General features: G+C 41.8%; 1 protein-coding gene across 1 annotated transcript; it reads right to left on the bottom strand.

Moving 5' to 3' along the window:
* Positions 1-941: 941 nt before the first annotated feature.
* Positions 942-21,813, bottom strand: LOC149285215 (uncharacterized). The gene is made up of 13 exons (XM_089495587.1): positions 21,701-21,813; positions 21,485-21,587; positions 20,874-21,042; positions 17,851-19,542; positions 16,627-17,330; positions 14,773-14,956; positions 13,170-13,348; positions 12,051-12,794; positions 10,095-10,147; positions 9,376-9,451; positions 6,479-6,653; positions 5,091-5,519; positions 942-1,051 (listed from the first exon to the last, which is right to left on the bottom strand). Exons 1-13 carry the CDS (start codon positions 21,811-21,813, stop codon positions 942-944), a joined length of 4,731 nt encoding a protein of 1,576 aa, XP_089351713.1.
* Between the last annotated feature and the right edge of the window lie 847 nt (positions 21,814-22,660).

The following is a 22,660-nucleotide window of genomic DNA, read 5'->3' as shown; positions in this document are numbered from 1 at the left end:
ATGCTATGTATATGTCCGATTCCCAAAAACTTGAAAGAACCATTCTAGGCCCCCCTATGTGTGGGTTTAGGATAACAATAGGTACAAGACAGCTATTTCGGTAGGTGCAATGGGCATGGGTATGGCAGAGGAATGGACATGAAAAATCTAGAATAAGCAAAACTCATGGAAGCTACAAAGTGGATACATAAGGGAGGAACGTGATTTCTAGTGCAGAAAGAATACAAGCTGAGCAAAATTAGGACCAAAGGGAAAAAAAATGGCTAAAGACAATGCAGGTAATCGAATTTGTGCTTTCAAGATGAAAGAGTTGACATTCCTGATGGCTCATCTATTCTGTAGTGTTTTTCCACAGCCCCTTCTAGTCTAGTACATGAAGATTCCGATTACAAACAGTGATAGAGAAAAAAATGGCAACCCCAGTCCCTTCGCAAATGATCTGCCAAGTCTCAGGGGCAATACGCCAACTCAAAGTGAAGCAGAGAGTCAAATACTGTAGTTATGGGAGGTGAAAAATATTAAAGAATTTGCACAATACCATTGATAAATACAGTGAGTGTCCTTATAAATGTATATTTCAACCTAAATATTTAAGGTCCTACCTTAAAACAGGTAACTTTTCTTAATATACAGTGGGAGGCTTACATTAGAAAGGGAATAAGGCCATGGCGATCAGCAGGGGTGCAGGCCAGAACAGTGGCCTACAGAATTCACTAGTTGAAAAACAGGTGGAGCGTCAAAGTTTTCTCCACGGTAGTGTGCGTGAGAAGGCGACGTTTAGCCTGGCTACTGTCAGAAGAGGAACTGCATGTATGGAAAAAGTGAGAAGTTCTAAATAAAATGTTAGAGCGCTCTAACCAGTTGAAATCTGCATAGCTTGCATCTGATGGATGACAAAAGAAGTGCCTTATAAGTGGAGATCAGTCAGAGGAGGCATTGGGTTAAGAGCCGAGAGAATAAGAAGCGCGAGGGAAATTCGCTAAATCATCCTTCGCCTTCTGTTCTTTGCAGGGCGACCGGGTCTGTTGTGCCTGGCGGTGGGACGATCGGCCTATAAGAGAACACAAATTCAGAACGTAAGGAGCAATCTGATATGGTAACAAGAGTGTAGTGAAAAGGGTAATCTACTCAATGTAAATATAAAATACACGAAGAGCAGCACCCAACAGAAACACAGATGGAAAGAGAGGACCTGGGGGGGGGGGAGAAAATAATGGAGGGGGGGGGGCCAAAAAGAAGTGAAAAAAATTAAAGGAATTGCAAGGAAGCAAGTTAGGCTCACGGGAAGTATAACAGGTCCGTGTAAAAGAAGACACGCAATCGGTACTCATTGAACATCCTTGGAATGACTGTATTGTAAAGAACTACACTTTAATTTTTTTTGGTTTTGCTCATTATATAGATGAGGTAAGCACCCTTTAATGCATTACTAAACATTTTCCCGAATGCTGGTTGAAGAATGGTGCCAGTTCTTTATTCCACATTATGAAACGTAGGAACCAGGGCACCTTTTCCAAAGACAAAGAAAATACCAAACAAATATACAATTAAGAGTGGGGGAGAATGACTGAAATGCTTCAATAAAACAAATTCTTCAGTTTAATATATTAGTAAATAGGAACTATCAGTAATGCACCCACAAACATAATGTGATTAGGAAGCCTTACAAAGAGCAGATGGGGTCAAGGCTTCTTAAAGAAAAGTATTTAATAAATAAGTAAAAATTCAAACATATGGTGCAGGATCAATTCTACACGGAAAGACCCCCTTCAAAATAATGAGGTCACTCGCAAGATGTTATTGCACTCTTAATTAAATAAGTGCATTAATTGCAATATCCAAAGTAATAGAATCCAGCAGACGGCAATAGAAAGCAACAAAACAGCAGATAAAAGAATGGATAATTATATTATATTTCCTATTATATTAATAGTATATTCACTCTTAACGTGTTTCTCTGGATCCGATCATGGCTTCAGGAGGAAATCAGCAGCATTTGTTTATATATTGCTTAGATTTTATTAAAATACCTTTTCCTTATTATGGCTTCCTTATAGCATTGTGCTTGTGAGTGCATTACGGCTAACCCATATTTATTTATTTTTGACTAATATACTACACTGATTTTTAATTTATTTTTTTATCTATTTAAGCGATTCTGCGCCACTCTGATTGTATCATCGCTTGTCACTTTTACAAAGAGCAAGATATTTTCTGTCTTTTCAACGTTGGCACTGCACACTTAATCCATTTTGAATAACGGATGGTGAATGAATGAAAGGCGAGGTCTGCCAACCTATTGCTGCATTTTAGCGTACAATGTGTGTTGGTTGAATTAATGGTCGAATTCTCCTCAGAAAGAGTTTCCTTTAATTAGATCATGCGCATAATCGAGACAAGGCACACAACACACAAAAGTCGAAGCGTTGTCTAATTACACATTAAGATTACTTGGTTTATATAGCATCTTATCTACTTCTAATAGCATGCTTCTTTCTGATTGGTTACTTTTCAAGCAGGTTACACCTCTTTAAGCTGCATAATTAAGAATGGCCTAGACTTGACCCTTTGCACATATATATATATATATATAGAAGAACATAGAGTAGACATGTCGGCGTGAACTCGTCCATATATCATAGACTAGACATTCCCTGCTTTCTTTTGTCTTTGACAGCAATAATATTTACGATAACATAAACATTTTTCTAACATTTCCCTCCTGTTTATCAAAATATTATTCAATATCAGACTCTTCATCTTCAGTATCCGTCATTAGCACTGATAATTCGTCTTTCATGTCAATAACGTCATTAATATGTAGAGTCTCAGATACTTTTAATAATTGATCACAATCTTCTTTGTTGATCTGGGAATACATAGTCTGATTTACAGCTTTATCATTTGTCTTATTCAAAAATCCTCTGCAACATGGAATAAAACAGCATCCTCCGAATATCAATACTGCGGATACTATAGTGATAGTAATTATTCCGGACATTATCATTCCTGACCCTCGCCCGAACCATCCTTCTAACCAAGAGGTGAACACATTATGTATTCCTGCATTCTCGGCAAATTCATTTGATAAGGATGTTAGTCCTTCAAGGGCTTTGGTCTCCGCACAACAACCAAATATCTGCTCTCATCTGGGTTGGCTGTCTCAGTCCTGTGGAAAAAGTCTCGACACAGTGAATTAGACAAATCTTTATAATCAAAATAGCTGCTATTACCCTGAAGTTTCATACAGGTGTAATTTCCCCCATATATTTGCACTGTTGGAGGTAATTCAGGTCTCTTAACCTTGGGAAACAACAAGTCCAATGTATGACAAGTTTCATTTCTAGGTGGGGTATAAGTCTTATCAAACAGCTTTATTATGCAGTCAAATCCGACTAGATCATTCTCTTCTGTTAACGGAAATGGCACCGTAGCCAACTGCGGACGGGCTTCTGCACAGACTATACAATTCTCTTTGTTACGACTCTTTACAGTAAATCGAAGCCATTCCAACCAAACGTTATCTCCATGAAATCCTGCTTCCAGGGCAATTTGATCAACAGAACTCAAATTGGTACCGAATTACCCCTGTCTCAATTTCCTCGATATATCTTTCTTCCTGGATCTGAAACTCTTTTTCTGCTTGGACCTTTCTGGAAAAGACAAAAAGAAAGTTCCCTGCGGGTCTCTATTGGAAACCCACACAACTATAGTATATAGTCTCTCATCCGTCTTCATAGGTTCCTTTAAAGTAAATAACAATTTATTACAATTATCAAAGGTTGTACATTCAGATCGTAATCTTTTTACAGATAATCTTGTTGTTATTCGCTCTTGCCCCGGGTATATCATATCCCCAATCTCAACTAGCTGTTGTCCACAAAGCATAATCCCAACCAAGACATGATGTTATACTTCGTTTTCCAGGGGGCTTTTCGGGCATCCAGCATACATATACAATCGGCCTTAGCATAGTTTCTTGCTTGCCCAATATTTTCACAATGAATCAGTTTACACAGATCAATTTCAATGGAACTATCTCCTGCTAATGAAAAAGTCAGATTTTGTGCTTTGGTATCTTCCCATCTGGTCACCTTCTTGTTCTCATCCCACTTAGCATTAGCATTAGAATAAGGAATTATTGTAAAAGCATCAGTCACTACCCAGAAAACTATAAGCAGGCACCACCCCTTCATCCTACCTGGCCGTCAACTCAGGGTTCAGGGAATGGATTTCTTCACTGGCTTGAGACGAGTCCAACCTATCGTCTGGACCCCCCTTTGTACCCAGACTTAATGAGTGACTACCAGCAAGTGGTGTTACCTTCTTACAGTGCGACTGATGTATCCAACAACAGCTATCTTATACGCCGTGGGGGTGGTTAGTAGTACTTGGTACGGTCCTTCCCACCTCGGTGATGACCAATTCTTTCATTTGATTATCTTTATTAGTACCCAATCTCCAACGCTCAATTTCTCAGGAATTGGCTCTTGTGCTTCTGGAAGAGAATTAAGTTTGTATTGATCTGGTATTCAACATTTTTGCCATATATTCTGCTGAGGTTAATTCTTTTTCATTACTTGCCTCTTTTACCTTTATCTGCGGCAAACTATATGGTCTCCCGTACATTACTTCAAATGGGGTGAGACCTTGCTTGTTGGGTGTAATACGCATACTCAATTTTACCATAGGTAGGCAAGAAACCCAATTCTTCCCGGTTTCTGCCATGGTCTTTTTTTAATTTATTCTTTATTGTTTCATTGTTTCTTTCTACCAACCCTGCTGACTGAGGATGATAGGCACAATGATTCTTTAATTGTATACCAAATACTTGTGCAAATCTGGAGATTAGTTGATTGACAAAATGACTGTATATTCTTTCTGGTGTTCCAAATCTAGGAATGATTTCTTTTATCATGAAGACAATTAGCACACAAAATTTTTTTTTTAGAGTAATTTTGGAACACCTTATCTATCTATTACCATCCCTCCTGTTGAGACATGGCTCAGCCCATGACTCAATAAGGCTGCATAGCGAACCAATGATTTTGGCAATATTGGTTTGTTGTTAATGTGAAAAATTTTCTTACATAGAGTCGCTTTTTTAGACTGCCAATATCGTTTTTCAGACATAGGGGCAGCCTGCTGCATATCATACAAAACCTGGTGATCAATTTGTATTTCATTAGTGATTATGGCAAACATCTCTTGAGCAATTCTTTTTGCTTCCATATCTGCACGGTGGTTGCCTAATGCTACAGGATCTTTGCTGTTGGTATGGGCTGCACACTTTATTACAGCTACTTCTTTTGGTAGATTTATAACCGTTAATAGTTCTTCAATCAGGGCTTTATGATTTATCAGTTTCCCTGTGGAGGTAATCATACCTCTATTTTTCCATTGTTGTGCAAACACATGTACAGTAGAAAACACATATTGACTGTCGGTATAGATATTTACCCGTTTGTCTACTGCCCATTTGCAGGCTTCTATGAGAGCCGTTAACTCAGCCGCCTGGGCTAATAAATGATTAGATAATTTACCTCTCTTACTTCAGTATTGCATTGAATATCTCCTTTATCCCTTTTCCACGAGTGATTAATCTCACATCGCAACACCATATCTCCCACAGACTTCTACTGATCAGTTTGCTGTTTACACAGAGACAAATGTGTGGTTATTCGGGGTGTTAATATACCAGATAATGCCCCTTGTCCTTTGTCCAGTAAAAGTATTCTGTCTGTATTACAGTACTTTGTTCATCTTTTAGATTCATAATACTCGTCTCCTCCGGCTGTTTTCTTAACATACATTGTACAATGAAAATCATTTGAATGCTGAACTTGTAAATCATCACAGGTCTCAAATGTCTTATGTACAAGTTCTAAAGCCTGTATTATATTTCCCTTATTTTCAATAAAAAATACTAAAGCATAGTAGTAATGATCATACCGTCCTTGATAGTTATTTCTTCTTCCCCCCACTGTAACATCAAACTTGTCTCCCACGGGTGCAATGTGCACTCCCAACTCTCTAATCAGATCTCTTCCCGGGAGATTTACGGGACATACCTCAGATAATATTACACTGGCGGTAATTATTTTTCCAGACTCTGGATGTTGTATTTGGAGGGGAACTGATAAGCTTTCGGTATGTGTCCTCCCATTTACTCCCTTTATGTGAATTTTACCAGTCCCTTTCTGTATGCCCGTGCAAGTGGGATGATTCAATAGGGTTCGCGAAGCCCCTGAATCAACCAAAAATGTTACACGTTTGTTATTTACAATTAAATCAATTTCAGGCAAGTTTGACAATAACAACACATCATGAACATTACTGAGATCCAATGTCTCTTTTTCCTGTATTAGTCATTGTTCTGGGGAATTCTGCTTTCTCTTGTCTGGCTCGGGACACTCTTTTGCCCAATGACCTTCCTTTCCACAATTATAACATCCTTGTGACCATCTATCACCTCTACCTCTTCTACCTCGGTACGACCGTCTGCTCCAGCCACCACGACCTCGAAACCTCTCTCTCCCTCTTTCGTTATTCCCTGTCAACGTTCCTTCATACAACATTCCTTCATACTCCTCTCCTGCTAACATTACTCTCACTTTCTTTTTCTCCCATTCTTTGTGCCACTTTTCAGAATGCTTAGCATATTCCAACACATCATTCAACAACGCAGTACGGAGGTTAACCATATGTTAACTGACATTCGCATTTATCTCTTTACGTGTCCCAGACACAAACACATTTTTTAATTGCTGCTCATAAGCAGAATTTGGATCTGGATCGGGAGGTGGGGTTAATCCACTATAGATATCAAAAGACCTTTTTCAGTCGATAAAAATATTGATCCACATTCTCCCCATCCTTCTGCGTACATATATTTATCTCTGTTCATATTCTATGCACCTACATGGTTAACGGATGTATCTAACTGTGACCACTCCATAAGGAGGTGCGTTACTTATATTGTTACTTTAAGCATATTAATTAGAACATAAAATAAATCAAGATATATCATAAAAACCACAGACAGATATACAGGATATCTTATTACCTTAAAAACAGGATACGTGCTAATTATAAATTCTAGCATTTAAAATATTAACCCTTATTTAAATTAATTCTGAAAGAAGCATCAGAATAAAAGCATTAGAATAAAAAGATAAAAAGGCTTTTCTAATGTCGACTCTACATATAATTTATGATCGATCACAGATAACAGACAAGACATACATTTAACAGATTCTGGAACCAGCTGGAAACATGGTATAGAATTTGGAATGTTATAATTTAGTCACTACGTAGTTTCTTCTAAATCCATACATTCACCGAGTGGTCCAACCACTCCGAGTCTAGATTCTACCAGGATGGTCCAACCATCCGAAACCTGAGCTAGAGCCCTGCGCGGGACTACTTTTTTAATCCCGCTCCCGCCCGCTCCCGCGGTTTTTAATCCCGCTCCCGCCCGCTCCCGCAATGTGGGCGTGCCGCTCCCGCCACATTTGTGGCCAATCCCGCCCGCTCCCGCCACATTTGTGGCCAATCATGCCCGCCTCCTTACCTGATTTCCCGCGCAGTCCCGCGCGGCTGCCCTCTCTGTTGTTCCCTCACGGCGTCTCTTCTCTTGCTCCGCCCAGGAACAAGGCGGAGTCACAGGAAGTGACTTCACATCACGTGACTCCGTTTTGTTCCTGGGCGGAGCAAGCTAGGAGACACTGTAAGGGAGCAGCAAGAAGGCAGCCTTGCGGGACTGCGCGGGATTACCGGGACCCGCAGGTACAGTGCCTGACCGCCCGCTCCCGCCCGCAGCCCCAGCAAGACCGCCCGCGCCCGCAAGTTTTTTGGCGGGTCCCGCAGAACCCGCCTCCCAGTGCAGTCCTCTAACCTGAGGGATCCGCCCTCTATTTTTAAGTGCACTATACCTGAACAATGTGGACTTATGCCTAAACATTTTCTTGATTAAGTTTATACATAAACTGTTTGTCTTCTTTCAGCGGTTTCTTCTTTATCCACAAGAAAACACTCTCATCCGTTTGTTTCTTTCCTTTACAGTGGGATTTCCCCATGATACAATCTCACCGCAAAGCAGAAAACAAGGAAAATCTTTTGGTATTTATAAGATACCACGTCTGGACAGGGTTAACAGAGAGTTCTTGGTATTTATAAGATACCACGTCTAGACAGGGTTAAACAAAGGACCTCGGTATTTATAAGATACCACAACTGGACAGGGTTAAACAAAGAGCTCTTGGTATTTATAAGATACCGTTCCTAGACAGTAAAGGCAGGAAAATCACTCTCGCAGCGAAGTTGTTCACTTGCAATCCCAGCACTTGATCACAGAGAGCTTCTCACAAATGCCGGGGGGCGTATTAACAACAACCTTATTAACTGTTCGTTCGCCGTAAAGGACTCCTGAACAGTCATTCACACAGATAGATTCATTCAGACAAGACATGGGTTGGTATAGCTGTCCCTGGACCATAAGAGCTCTTCTCTTTAAGGTCTTGTGATACTCTTGCACAATAATACAAGCCGCAACCAACATCAACAGTATTGTCACAATTACAAACAACAATTCGCTATCACAAAAATAATGACTAACTACCTGTGCACATTTCTCCTGATCAGCCTCAGTACTCCAAGTACTATTCCTTATTATCGAATGCATACGCAGTTATTTATTTCAGTAGTCCCTGACAGACTTTGACCTCTTATATTTCCCAGAAATATTTTCCTACTCACATTTCTGAAGAGAAGACCGTAATAAATTTTCGGGAGGACGCTGCCGGTTTCAGGGACGATGTCGCAAAGTGCCTCTGGTTAACAGCAATCTTAGCTGGAGGACTTATATTACCTCAGATGCAGATTCTTGAGGTGCAGTTCCTCAGGACCGTCGTCCCTGTCTCCGGTCAGGACCTCCTCACACAGGGCACCAAAATGTTGGTTGAATTAATGGTCGAATTCTCCTCAGAAAGAGTTTCCTTTAATTAGATCATGCGCATAATCGAGACAAGGCACACAACACACAAAAGTCGAAGCGTTGTCTAATTACACATTAAGATTACTTGGTTTATATAGCATCTTATCTACTTCTAATAGCATGCTTCTTTCTGATTGGTTACTTTTCAAGCAGGTTACACCTCTTTAAGCTGCATAATTAAGAATGGCCTAGACTTGACCCTTTGCACATATATATATATATATATAGAAGAACATAGAGTAGACATGTCGGCGTGAACTCGTCCATATATCATAGACTAGACATTCCCTGCTTTCTTTTGTCTTTGACAGCAATAATATTTACGATAACAAACATTTTTCTAACAATGTGCTTGCCTGGCAAACAGACAATTTGCTTACGTTTAAACCGTTGGCAGGGTCAGCAGTCGGCCATTTCTCAGGAACAGCTTCCAACCGAGTGCTCGTTCTCTGTGAACTAGAGCCAAACAAAATGAAGTGTTAATTCTATGAGTATATTTTGGATACTAGCAGAAGCAACGTTTGAGGCACCGGGACCCTGCAGATGATGACCCATTAAAACTATACACACTGAGGCGTAACTAGAAGAAATCGGAGCCGTGCGCCAAGACGGAAACCACGCATGATGATTTCACACAGATCCACAGATTCAGGAGAAATAATTCAATATTGTGTATTTTCTTCCACTGTTATGCAAGTCATAGTTTTTTCTTGCAAACACTACCCCTCCACACACATAAGTGCAGACGATAATTGTCACAACTAATAGACAAAACGAGCGTTGCACCTATTATATGTGCCCCGCTGAAATTAGCTGATGTTCATACTATATAATGTAAATAAAGCAGTCATGGTTTTGTAATAATGCTGCCTCTGCTGTGTTTTATGAACACGTACGTATGAAAGTAATGCATGGGATTTCACGACTTACTATGAACCCGTGATCACAAGAAGTTTAACAACCTAAGAGTAGGACTACTTGGAAATCAAAATATATGCTTGATCCTGTGGTCAAGAAACCCTAATTAGGACAATCAAAATGAATGGTGGCATAACTTCATTCAAGAGCATAATTTCTCTTTCATTTTCAAAGTACTTACTTTTGGCCCCGCCTTCTTCCTCGCCGGGAGCGTTTCAGCAGCTGGGGTGGCACCTGAAGTAGAGGAGACAATGTGATTCACCTAAACAGTTTAAACAGGCAGATCTATTAATTATTTCTATATAATAATACACGTGCTTTAAAGAAGCATCTTCTGTTACTATGGCAACAACCTATCAATATCTACATTTTTGTCGTGGCAAAAATATAAATGAGCCAATTTTCTTGATTAAAGAATTACTTCTGAGAAAGGTCTAGGTCTTCAACATAGGAGATACGTGGCTGCCACAGTGCGCTCAGACGACCAGCCAGGTAACTCCTACGCAGCTGCAGCGCGGGTTACTGAGATATCTTTCCTGCAGCGTATCTAGGATGTCTGTCAGCTTCTAGGCCAACAGGCAGCCTCCTTCCACCTCCCCAGCTACACGCAAGTCTTTCATACAAGAGTTTACTGTGAATTGTGTGGCGCTGGTTGGGCGCTGCATCACAGACAGATTGGATTTGGTTTTGCAAGAACCAGCTCACAAACAATGTTTAAAACCCGTCTAGTGTGTGTCAGGAGGTGTGAGTGTAATGTTCAGTATATGGCGTGCAATATACGCAGAGGATTTGACGGCAGATAAGAACCATTTGGTCCATCTATTCTGCCCATTTTTCCTGATGTAGAGACTCAGACCTTAATGGGTCCTTGGTCTCATCTTAGATTCGGGACAGCTCTATGCCTACACCATGCATGTTTAACACACATAAATGATATTAGAAATACAACACGTTTTAGTGAGATATCTGCGTATATTCCTGCCTTGTACAGGCCTCATATTACACATTTGTATTATTTGAGTCTGAGACTAGCTTAGCGCACCGACATTTTTTCTTTTTCCCTATATTCCCGCCTTGCTCTGATATTTTCCATGACTGAATATAAAATGGTGTTTATTCCTGTAGCTATCCCATGATGCTTCATTTTCCCGATCATTACAGAAGGTATCCGTTTACAGTCTGCTGATCACTGCTCAGTAACGAGATGATTTGATAAATCCCGTCTGGTATCCTGTTCTCTGCTGATCGCTGATATTTTCTCCAGTGTTTCTTTTTAATCTCTTAACTCCCTAGTGACTTCTCTACGTCCCTAGCCATAAACACGGTTACCAGCTCCCTGACACGTGAGCTCGTATGATCTGTGCTAATGAGTTCCACATTTCAGCTACGCAGAGACACAAAATAAGAAGGACACCCTGCGCTATAACCTTAAACAGGGTGTGAGAATCAATGCTGTGAAATATGCCGAAATGGCAACACAGAATTTACATAGCATAGCTGAATATGAATATATCAAAATAGTCACACATTATAAAGCCATAGAAAGGATTAATCATTTCATTTTTATGGCACAGGGCAAACCAAAGAGCAAGCCCTTAAAGGAACAGTCTAGACCCAAACCTGTACCTTCACTCTTTATTGTTTGCATGGACTTCAATTCATTTCACAGCATGCATTGCTTAGTTAGTGGAGTCAGAAAATAAGACTTCTGTCTCAATTTGCTCTTCCCTTTGGCTGCCTGTTCAGAAGCCAGGAGGCATCCATATGAACACATCTTGCACATGCTCAGTAGCCAGTCACATGCATACTAGCGAAGCATTAACGCTCAGACACCACATATATGATTGCCTTCTCCGACTCCCATTGACTAGAACGAGAGTTCTACTGAGCATGGTCAAGAAGCATATTGTGATGTGCTTCCTGCTTTCAGTATAGGCAGCCGGAAAGGAGTTTGAGACAGCAGAGCTCCAATAACCAAAGTATGCCTGTATTTGTGCCCAGCAAAATCACTGGTGTCCATGCAAAGAGGCCCCCGAAATGCATTTAACATGAAAATAGGGTCAGAGTGTTCCTTTACTATAAAAAAAAATCTAAAGATGGTTTACAGGTGTGTAAAGTGCATGAAGCGCATGCTCACCTCCACCTCCTGCTCCCTGGGATGTCCTTCCTCTTCCTGCCAAGTAACTTTAGCAATGCCCATCACTGGCTGTGTCAGTTCCTGGCTATGCCCTGCTACCTCTCCATCATTCTGCATCGCATCACCACCATTATACCTCCAATAGGACCGTCTGGAACCGGACAGCCTATCCCCACGTGGCCTACGACCATAAGACCGCTCACCTCGGGCATGGCCATTGAACCTGTAACCCCTTTCTTTGCCCTTGGTCAGCTCCATATCAGGAATATTTAAGGCATTAAATGAATGGGGAGAGCCCATCCATGACAAAAGATTTGGGGTAGCTCCATTTGGGACTTCAGTAGGGATAACAGGATCAGCCAGTATCCTGCCCCTTTTCAGTGGAGATACATCAGCGTCTGTTTCAGAGCATGGGGATTCAAACGACTGGGGCAAGGTGTCTGTTCTTGGGGGATCAGATGGTGTGCTGGGGGGGAGGTCAGCTCCAGCTGGTCCCTGGAAAGGAGGGCCTTTGGGAATAGGACTAGTTTCAAAGGCACTTGAGGTGTTGCCAACAAATGATCCAGTTCGCAGTGGAGGAATTGGGGCTACCTGAGTCCTCACACACACATCGTTTCTCTGAGAAGAAAAAACGGAGTCAGAAGGTTGCTGACAGACTGGTGGGACTTGAGGTGCAGGTGTAATGGGGAATTCTGGATGGGAAGACGGGTTGACTTCTTTATCAGATGTGGATGTAGCATGGCTCTGTTGAAGAGAAACAAATTAACAGTTAATGACACCTGAAAGATAGAATTATGATGCAAGTTTGTGAGTTAGAGATGGCCACAATGCCCTAAGAATTTGCACTAAAGCAAAAGAACATACAGAATTGTATTTATTTAAAGGGCACCAGTTAAAAAGTATAGCTACAGACACGATGGAAGACAAGTATACAAATAAAATGGAGGTGGGAGGGATAATACGGTTGCCAACGCAAATGGAGAAGGAGGGGAGTGGATGTAATAGAGGTTATATATATCGTGGAAGACCCGAGAACCAAGTATACAAAACTCACCGTACAAATCACACACAAACTTTAACAAAGGAGGCTATGAGACAGATAAGCCTTAGTTGAGTTACCTGGGTGTTGTTGCGCTGCCCTTGCAGAAGAGTTTGTCCCTGGAACAGCTGCATCCCCAGAGCACCCGGGAGGGAAGGAAGAAAAGTCTGCTGGTTTGGAAGCAGAGCCTGAGCACCCAGCAGAGTTTGGAGGCTTCCCAAAGGCCCACCAGCATTTGCATTCAGTGCCGAGAGATCACCTGTAATAGAAACAATGGAAGGGTGGTGGATAAGTGGAACAGCCGTCTAGCGGAAATAGGAGAGGTATAAGGCTTTCATGAACACACAAGACTAGATAGGGACATAAGGTTCTTATCGCCTATTACCATCTGACAGGGTGGTAGATAAATGGAACAGCTTTCCGGCTAATACAGTGAGGGCATTTATACATAAATGGGATAGGGATAAAGCAATCCTGAATCTAAGAAAAGACCAAAAACTGATTAAGAACTCTACATCAGGAAAAACACAAGCAGACTAGATTGGCTGAATAGTTACTATCTTCTGTCAAAAATCTATGTTTCATTATAAATTGTAGTTGGGTTAGGCATAAAAAGTGATTCTACTCAAAAAGAGTAGCCTTATCACCATAGCAAGTAAAGGAGTAGTCCAATCATTGAGAGCATTCCACTGGTTGCTGTGGTTAGAGGACCACTTTCCCAACGTTGCCCTTTTCTATGCATTACCAGCTATGTTTTGTTATACATGCTATACAGTGATCTTTAGATACACGGAAATACAGTAGTCAGAAATGTACATAGCAGGCACAGAGTAATTCTAATCAGATGTCTGATATAGCAGAATAATGCTCTGTAATCTTAATGCACCATTCCGACAGGTTAAGATCCTTTTCAGACTCGTTAGGACGTATCTGTAAGTCCTTAAAACTTGTGGCAAGAGGACCCCATTACAACCTACAGGTACGTCCTGACTTTGCTGCAGCCTGAACTCTCCCTTGTCAGCAGAAGCATTGTTTCCTGCTGACTAATTGCGCGTAATGGCGATCACCACGAGCGCTGGTACACTATCATTCAAAGAATGTCCAATCACACGATCGTGCGTTCCCTCCCATTATCCCCCTTGCTTGCTGAAGAAAATTCTCAAAACTGACTTCTTCTTAGTTGCTAGAACTTCCCTGTTACTGATACAACCCCCACACTACCTCTCACTATTCTCTGTTCCGTACGTTTGTCCTAACCCTATTCCCTCAGGATTGTAAGCTTGCGATGAGGGCCCTCTCCACCTAATGTATCAATTCTAGTCTTGTCATACCCCCTGAACATATGTATTGTATTAAGCGCTGCGTAAATTGTTGGCGCTATATAAATAAAAGATAATAATGTAAAGCATGGATATGGCCCTCTGGAACATATTTTGTATATAGGGTATGATTATAATAAGGAGATGTAGCTGAACCTAAATTGGTCATTGTTCAGCTGTTACACCTACAGTATAGCATACTATTTCAGTAAAGTTTTTTTTTTAATCTATCACACTAGTAATTATGTTTTATGTAGTTCTATGATTTTAAAAGAAGTTCCTACTTCTGAATAAAATGTTGTAGAATCTGTGTGGTTGTTCATCAAATATGGTCATATGTACCAATATCTCGATGGGTCCTTACCTAACAAACCAGCCGTTAGCAGTGGGCTGAGCAGAGGCGGCACCAACGTGTTAAGTCTGCCAGACTGCAGGAGGTGAAAGGGGTTGTGTGGTTCGGACGGAGGGAGTTTCCCCTCTGATAAGGCAGGTGAGTTAGTGGTTGTTGTAATGGACATAGACCCAGCACAAGAGGTATTGATGCCACTCTGAAACAAAACAAAAAACACAAGCTTGTGATGAGCAACAACTCACACCATATGAAGACTTCTTTAAAAGCCATTGGGTGACCAAAGATAAGTGATAAGTAATGCAGGGCAAACCTCGCTTGCTTGCTCATGAATTCTACATAACCAGTAGTTCCTAAAATTTGGGCAATTGTCCAACATCGCAGTTTTAAAAATATTCTTCTGTGATGCAATCAATTTAGAAATTAAAAAAGCAGGAAAGAAATCAATATGTATTATTTACCATCGGTTACAAATCACTACCAGCAAGCTTTACGTACAGTTAATTAAGCTGAAAAAGAGACCATCAAGTTCCAACTTTTAGCACATACTCTGACTAGATCAAGAAGACAATAAAAATCCTTGGCCCAAAAGATTTTCAGTTTTATCTTAAAAAGGTGAAAATATCTACAAAGAGAGTCAGACATTTCAATGATTAGTTCAACATTATCTGTGCTTAATGTAAGAGTTGTAGCAATTAAAACTTTTTGCGAAGTAACAATCGAATTTAATAAAACTTTCCCAACTATATAAGATCCCAAATGCCCTTCTTCCTTTTCTATCCTGGACATGACACTTCCTACACTCTTACCTCAAAGGATTCCCTGTGTCAGGTACGAAGTTCTATGTTTGAAGAAAAGCGCCAGGAAAAGGTATTTATTAGACTTGTGCGCATGGACCAAAAACAATCCAGACTAATTTTTGGCTGTAATTGAAATTCAGAGGGCTTTTTCCATTCGGAGTTGTCACTCACTCACACTCTTATTCATTCGCTCTCAATGTCCCCCTACCTTCTCCGCTGACTTCTTCTGTGTCTCTGCCTCCTTTTCCGCAGCTCCACTTGCTAATCTCAGGTATCAGCTCTTTTATTCAGGCCTCCCTGATCGCTTCTGCAAAATTACTCCAAGGGGCCAGAATATTCCAGACAGATTCACAGAGAAGCCTTTCACTTTCTCTGTGAATCCGCCTGCATTACTCTGCTATCTTGGAGTACTTCCTCAAAAGGGGAGAGCCACCATGGGGACAGTCTCTCCCCAGTTCCTCCAATCAGGGGGGAGAGAGAGTGAGTGGACGCTGTGCCCCTTATGCGGAAGCGATCCGGGAGGCCTGGGTAATGAAATGGATACCAGAGAGAAGTGGGCAAGGAATGAAGACTGAAGAACAAGAAGTAACAAGAGACAAAGTGGAGCTGTGGAAAAGGAGACGGGGGCACGGAAGTGGTCGACGGAGAAAGTAGGGAGACACTGACGGAGGGAATGTTAGAGAGATCAACGAGATGCAAATTAAAATTCGGAGCTCTTTTTTCATTTGTTCTGTTGGAGGACTCCTCCTCGTTTTTGGACATTCGTACAAATCCAAATGTGCAAGTCGGGTATTTATATTGATCTGAAATACACTCATATGCAATAGTTAAATGCCCTTTTGGGCTCCCTTTTTATGTTTATCCATAAAACCTGTCCACTCCAAATATAGTGGCCAGAGTTTTTGTAAGCAAATTAATTGCATGTCTTTAATGCGAATATATAATGAACACCAAATCAGAACGTGGATACACTGATACGGCACTGCCCATACAAGTTCTTATGTACCAAAGAGTGCCCCAAATGAAAATAGATAGATTGAAATAGACCGATGCCATCTTTCCCAGTTACCTGTCCCTGGCAGGCGGAGGAGTCCACAGCCCCAAGACTGGCAGCCAGAAGTGCTGAATTTAGGGCAATCAGAGCTGGTGAGGCAGAGACAGGCGGGAAAAGCAGTGGCTGGAGAGTGTTGTCCGGAAAGTTTTCAGGAAGGGTAATCTGTGCCTCATGTTTCTCAGGTGTGTCAGTTTGTGCGGTGGGTAGGGAGTCCAACAATGGTGCAAGAGAAGATAGTAGCGTGCTTTGTTGTTGGTTTTGTTGGGAAATATCTAGTTGTGGTAGCCCCAGACCACCGAGTGGTAGAAGAGGATTTTGCAGAAGAGAAGCCATCAGCAATGCCTGCAAAACACCATTTTCTGGATCACCCACAGCAGATGGAAGTGCAAGGGGTGGGTTCTGCAGTCCCATGAGACCAAGATCTGTACCACCCAATAACGATGAGGAAAGTAAATTGAGCAAGCCTTGGTTTAGAAGCTGTTGGTGCTGATTCAGACCAAGGGAGAGTGGCAAAGACCCCATCATTGCTAAGTTCAGCAGGCCAGGGTTAGTAGCAAAGGGCAGAACTTGATCCTGGCCCAGGAAGGAGAAGCCATCCCCAGCTGACGGTAGGGAACATGGCAATTCGTTGTTTCCTTCTGTGATGCAACTTGGCAACAGACTGGGAGCAGGAGAAGCTTTTGCGACCGGAGACTGGTTGAGCCGTGCAGTGGAAAAAGCTAACAGGGAAACAAACCAAAACGTTACAAAGGGGAAGATAAACATTATACTTATGTTTGCACATATTTCTAATAATGCATATTATTCTTCAAATTGCTGCATTTATCCCCCAACAGAATTACATGTAGAATTCAGGCCCCAAAACATTTGCCATTATGCTATAGGGTAATATACAAGGGATGTATGCGGCCCTCTAGAACATAAAAATTATATGCATGTGGCTGTATTAATGTAATAAGGGGATGAACATAAACTGGGTCATATTTTACATGTTTTGTGTGTTTTTACGGTTTCAAAAGAAACCCCTACTTACACAGAAAAGGGATGTCTAATTTATGTGGTCACATTAAAAAAAAAAAAAAAAAAAAAAGGTGAATCTTGATTAAAACGAACAGTAAAATGGCAACCCCCCCCCCCCTGAATTTATGCTACTAAAAACCTTCAACACTGATGGGGTTCAGAAGCTAGACACAAAAGCTAAGTGAAGTAGAAAGGAAACCTTGCCTCACTGATACTTACATGAGTTGGCCCCAGTAGGGGTTGATGGTAATTTCAGTGGTAATGGAGTCCCTGAGTTCTGCTCTGTAGCTGTCTGAACAAGTTGCTCTACAAGACCGAGGATGTTACTGCTAAAGTCTTGGGATGCCGGAGAAAGGCAGGGATTTTTGCTTTGGCTTGGGGACTCCTCTACTGATAAGCGAGGCATCTGAAGTGAAGAGACATTCTGACCAGAAAATGAATTTGAATGAAGGACTTTGGATCTTGCCAGGTCTTCCTCAAGTTGCCCCCCAACCCCCAACAGTTTGGATACACCAGGATTCAATTTGGAGTGACCACTAGGGCTATTAGGTGTTAGAAGCAATCCACTAGATTGGTAGTGTGTACCAACATCAGGACCCGGGGAACTCTTCTGTCTTTTACGTTTCACCATTGCATCCCTTCTATGTGAATGAGTCCTGTTGTGCAGCCCCCGGCCATCTTGTGTGCCAGCTGCAGAAAGCAAGGTATTGGGATTTAGCAAACGGCTCGGTAAAGTGCTAGGGGCTGGGGCTTCTGGTTTGGTTTGACTTGCCATTTGAGCCTTGGCTGCTGCTGTAAGGAGACTGCTGGCAGGGAACGAGGCGTTGCTTTGCTGGCCCAGAATACACCCGAGAGGAAAGCCCAGTAAGCCTTGCACTGCTCCCAAAGACACAGGTGGTGCTGTTTTATTGCTTTGGTGGGATAAGGCATGGCTGGCATTTGAAGAGGATCCCAGTTGGGCCTGCCCAATCGGAGGGAGGCCTTCAAGTATTGCTTTTGGACTATGGGGCACAGAACGTTTAGGAGAGCCAGCAGGCCGGGGAGATCTGGAACTTGCCCTCGGGGGAACAGGGAAGTGCTCAGAAGAGGCAGAGGAGTGACGTGAGCGTTGAGGGGACGGTTCCATACTGCCAGCTGGGGAAGAGATCGTAGAAACTGAGGACCTAGTGGTAGAAGGAGAAGTCAGTGCCCCACCGCGAGCAAAGGGAGAATAATGCGCTGGCATGGCAGGCGAGGATCGATTAACAGAATTGTGTTCAGGAACAGAATGTGTATTTATGATCGAAACCTGAGAATGGAGTGGAGGGGGAGAGTTCAACACATGGTGTTTTGGACTGGGAAGCCTGCAACTGCTGGAGTCCAAAATGCCCAGTGGATCCTTCTCAGGGAAGGCAAAAGGACGTCTGGGGGCCTGAGAAGGTTCTTCCAGGGTCTGAGTGTAGGTGCCACCAGCCACATAACTACAAGAGCTAACTGAAAGTGATTTTGGGGACAGGCCTGAAAGTTCTTGACTGCATGAGGGGTAGGAAGGTCGATTCTGGGAAGAGTTAAAAGAATTAGAGCACAGCTCATGGGATATGGCTTGTGGAGTCCTGGAAAACACCTCATAGCTACCATTAGATGGTGCTGGAGGACAGTTCCTTAAGGCATAGGATTCACCAAGAGGTGCCCCATGCTGCCTATGTACAGGCTGCCGCTGGCTGGATCTGATGCCAGAGTACCTTTCTCCCAGATTGGAAGTGAAGGGATCCTGTTTCTGATCAAGGGGTTTCTCGACTAAGTGGTGAGTAGGCGTGCCGTGGGCTTTTTCCATCATTAGTTTGGTAAAAATGTCAGGATCCAGCGAACAGGGGTGCTGTCCCATCTTTGGGCTGGTGGATGTCCCGTGAAAATTTTGACCGGGGCCACATCCTGTGTACGGGTGAAATGTTAAAGATGAGGCATTATTCATTGATAAAGATGCAAAACAAACACTAAATATATACAAAAAAAGACATACAAGTAAAATAGTTCTGATCAATAAGCACATTGAATACCGTATAGAATCAATTTTGCCAGGGGTCATGGAGGAAACCGCGATTTCTAATAAAATCAATAGGCAAATGAGCAATGTACTAAGCTTTAGAGATGAAAACGTGAATGGTCAGGCTATGTGGAAGACACACCATGGGCTCTAGTTTATATCATATAAACACTGGATACCTCTAACAACATTGTGCTGGGACTGTTCAACTAGACTAAAACGTGTACCCCAAAGTTGGCATGTATAAACCCGTGTAAAAACCTCGCAATGTGTGTTCTGTTCCCAGTAGACTCGAGGAAGCAACTTCCATTTTTTTTCTGATTATAGACAAGCAATCTGAAGTGAAGGTCTCAAGAGGAAACAAAACGGCTCCCTCCAACCACACACAAACTATTTTAAAAAGGTATGTAAAGAGTATCGAAATTCCTTAAACATGCCTTGAATATGCTACAAAACACTATTGTATCAAAGTAGATAAAAAATATTTGTGTATATTGGTTTTCTTTAGTCAGAAATAAATTGTTGGGCGCTGTGCAGTAAAGCACACAAAATGTCAGAGGTCCCCAATCAAAAAGAGAATTTTTATTATAGGCACTTTCCTATTTACGTATGCATGTTAATTGCGGAACAAAACATGCATTAGCCTTAAGGCAACATTAATCCATAGGTGGCTGAATCTGTTCTGCGACACAAATCCCTTAAGTCCCTTATCCCTATGAGAGATAGAAGTAGAGTAAAGTGACTTATTACTCGGTGTTTAAACAAGAAGGACATTAGGTGTGTTAGCCTGTGTGAACCAACATCCTATCCAGTATCACACAACAAGCACGAAGATACTTCTACGAACTCCTTCAAAACAGTTGGTTTTTTATTTTCTTTCTAAAATGTCTTTGACATTACATGATATAATACACAAACAATTCAACCCAAGCAAACCATCTAAGCCTTACCATGGACATTGTGACATTTGTGAGGCTTGACCCTTTTGATTTCTATTGCTGTATCGAGTAAGAGTATTAGTGGACTACTTTAGCAGGCAACAAAAGGGTTCTACTTTAGATAGAATTCTGAAATGTAAAATCCTGACGTTTCTTATTTGTCAAAACGCTTATAATGATTAATTCTGCTTGTAACGCTAGCAGAGGCCTTTTCAACGGCATATTAAACATCTGTTGGGTATTGTACGGCGATATTTCTCTAAGAGGGAAAGCATGGTTACCAGCAGCTTGGCTTTGTAGTGCAAGGGGAGTATTCTCGATGCTCTTGTACAAAGTAGCGAGGGCCACAATTTTCCGTCTATGGTTGCAGAGTTTGGTCATATCCTCTTCTGCCTTCACGTCCTCTGCGCTACGCCTCTTCACCACTGCTCTGGGGTCAAAGTTAAAAACCTGTTCAAACAACCACACGAAACGGGTTACTGGGCAAACTGGTTAGCAACTGAAAGTATTTACATTTCTTTAAAAAAAAAACTGATATAAGCAAAAGAAAGATACTTCAGATAAATTTTTGATGAATTAAGGAATGTTTACAATGGATTTTGTAGCAGGTATACTGCGTAAAGACTTTAAGACATTTATTTATCCTTAGTATATCAGCGGGTTCATGGATTATTTCTAACTGTTAATGATCGGCTAGTTACCCAGCAAGTCCCTTAGCCACCCATAAAACACATTAATGTTTGCATTCTCTCTTACCCAACTGCTACTCCAAAACACTATTCTGTTCAAAGCCTCCCCATTTCTTAATACACAATATATCTGCTATTGAACATGGGTAATATTGCTCTTGGATACTACTTAATTGCTCTATATAGGTGATTTACAGAATTACCTTGTAGATGTTCAGCGGACACTCTAACCCACACTTACAGGTTCCATCGGTGACTAGGTAACTCCTTAGGTGGTCCATAGAAGTAAGAATAGTACCACTCGGACTGTAAGCCAAGCAGAATGGGAAATCAGTAAAACTTGGAGAGTTGTTGGAAGTATAAGTGTGTCTTTGGGAATTGCATGAGTTGGAGCATTTATATGGGTGGCTGAAACTCACCTGATGTACGCCACGGTACCTGGCTCCACTCTTCTCTGCCATCCAATGGGCACTTGGACCGTTGGGGTCCCTCCATAGTTATCACCTCCTCCACTTTCACTACCACCATTCATTTTGTTCTCTCTTCTCTCTTGTACCTAGGGGCAGGACACCACATCACAAAGATATCATATGACCAGCCTGACCCATGACCCATGATAGAGATGGGACAATCCAAATGCCTGCCTCACACATTGTAACACATGTTTATAGCATTTACAGAACTCTGTGGCCTGAACTAGATCATTACACAAAACAGTGTAAACATTCACTTTAACCGAGTCAAAAACATTGTTCTGTGTGTATATTAGTCTTTTCCTAGGCATGCTTCCCTTTTTCACTGCAATATCTGAACTCGCCCCTACCCAATGGAAACATATCCCAATAAGAAATCTACATTTGTATCGGTTCAGCTACCTATCAGTAATTGGGATGCGCACTTTCAGGGAGGAATTCATTGTGCCTGCATTATTCAATCATGCATGCAGGTCTGCAGCCTAATGTCAGCAATACGAGCATTGTTCTCAAATCCTTAGGGGTTAAAGTATTCAAGTGTCATCAGAACATGAGCCCGCACATCCACCGACGTCTGTACCTGCTCATTGCGGCACAATATGGGCGTTAGGTCTGCATGAGATCCTTGTTGCCCAGCATGGCGCGTCACAGCGTGTCAGGTTCCCGTGCAGGGAAGAAGCAAAGATTGGGTATCAGTCGCTTGCTCCTTTAGGGCTCCCTTGGAGCTGGGAGATCGCAGCCAACCAGGGTTGCTAAGGATCCATGACGTCTACAAAGAAAAAATAAAACGAATGCAAGGTTATTGTTTGTTGTAGAAATTGGATTTTTTTTTCATAATCCTTTAATTATATACATTGCATGGTCAGTGACAGAGCCTTTGTAAGCCACCTGAAACACAAGAGCACA

Source organism: Sceloporus occidentalis, unplaced genomic scaffold, assembly GCF_023333645.1.
Source record: "Sceloporus occidentalis isolate IW3139 unplaced genomic scaffold, rSceOcc1.0.p SCAF_82, whole genome shotgun sequence".
Lineage (NCBI taxonomy): Eukaryota > Metazoa > Chordata > Lepidosauria > Squamata > Phrynosomatidae > Sceloporus > Sceloporus occidentalis.
Note: the sequence above shows the minus strand (reverse complement) of the source record. Positions and strands in the feature narration are given on the sequence as shown.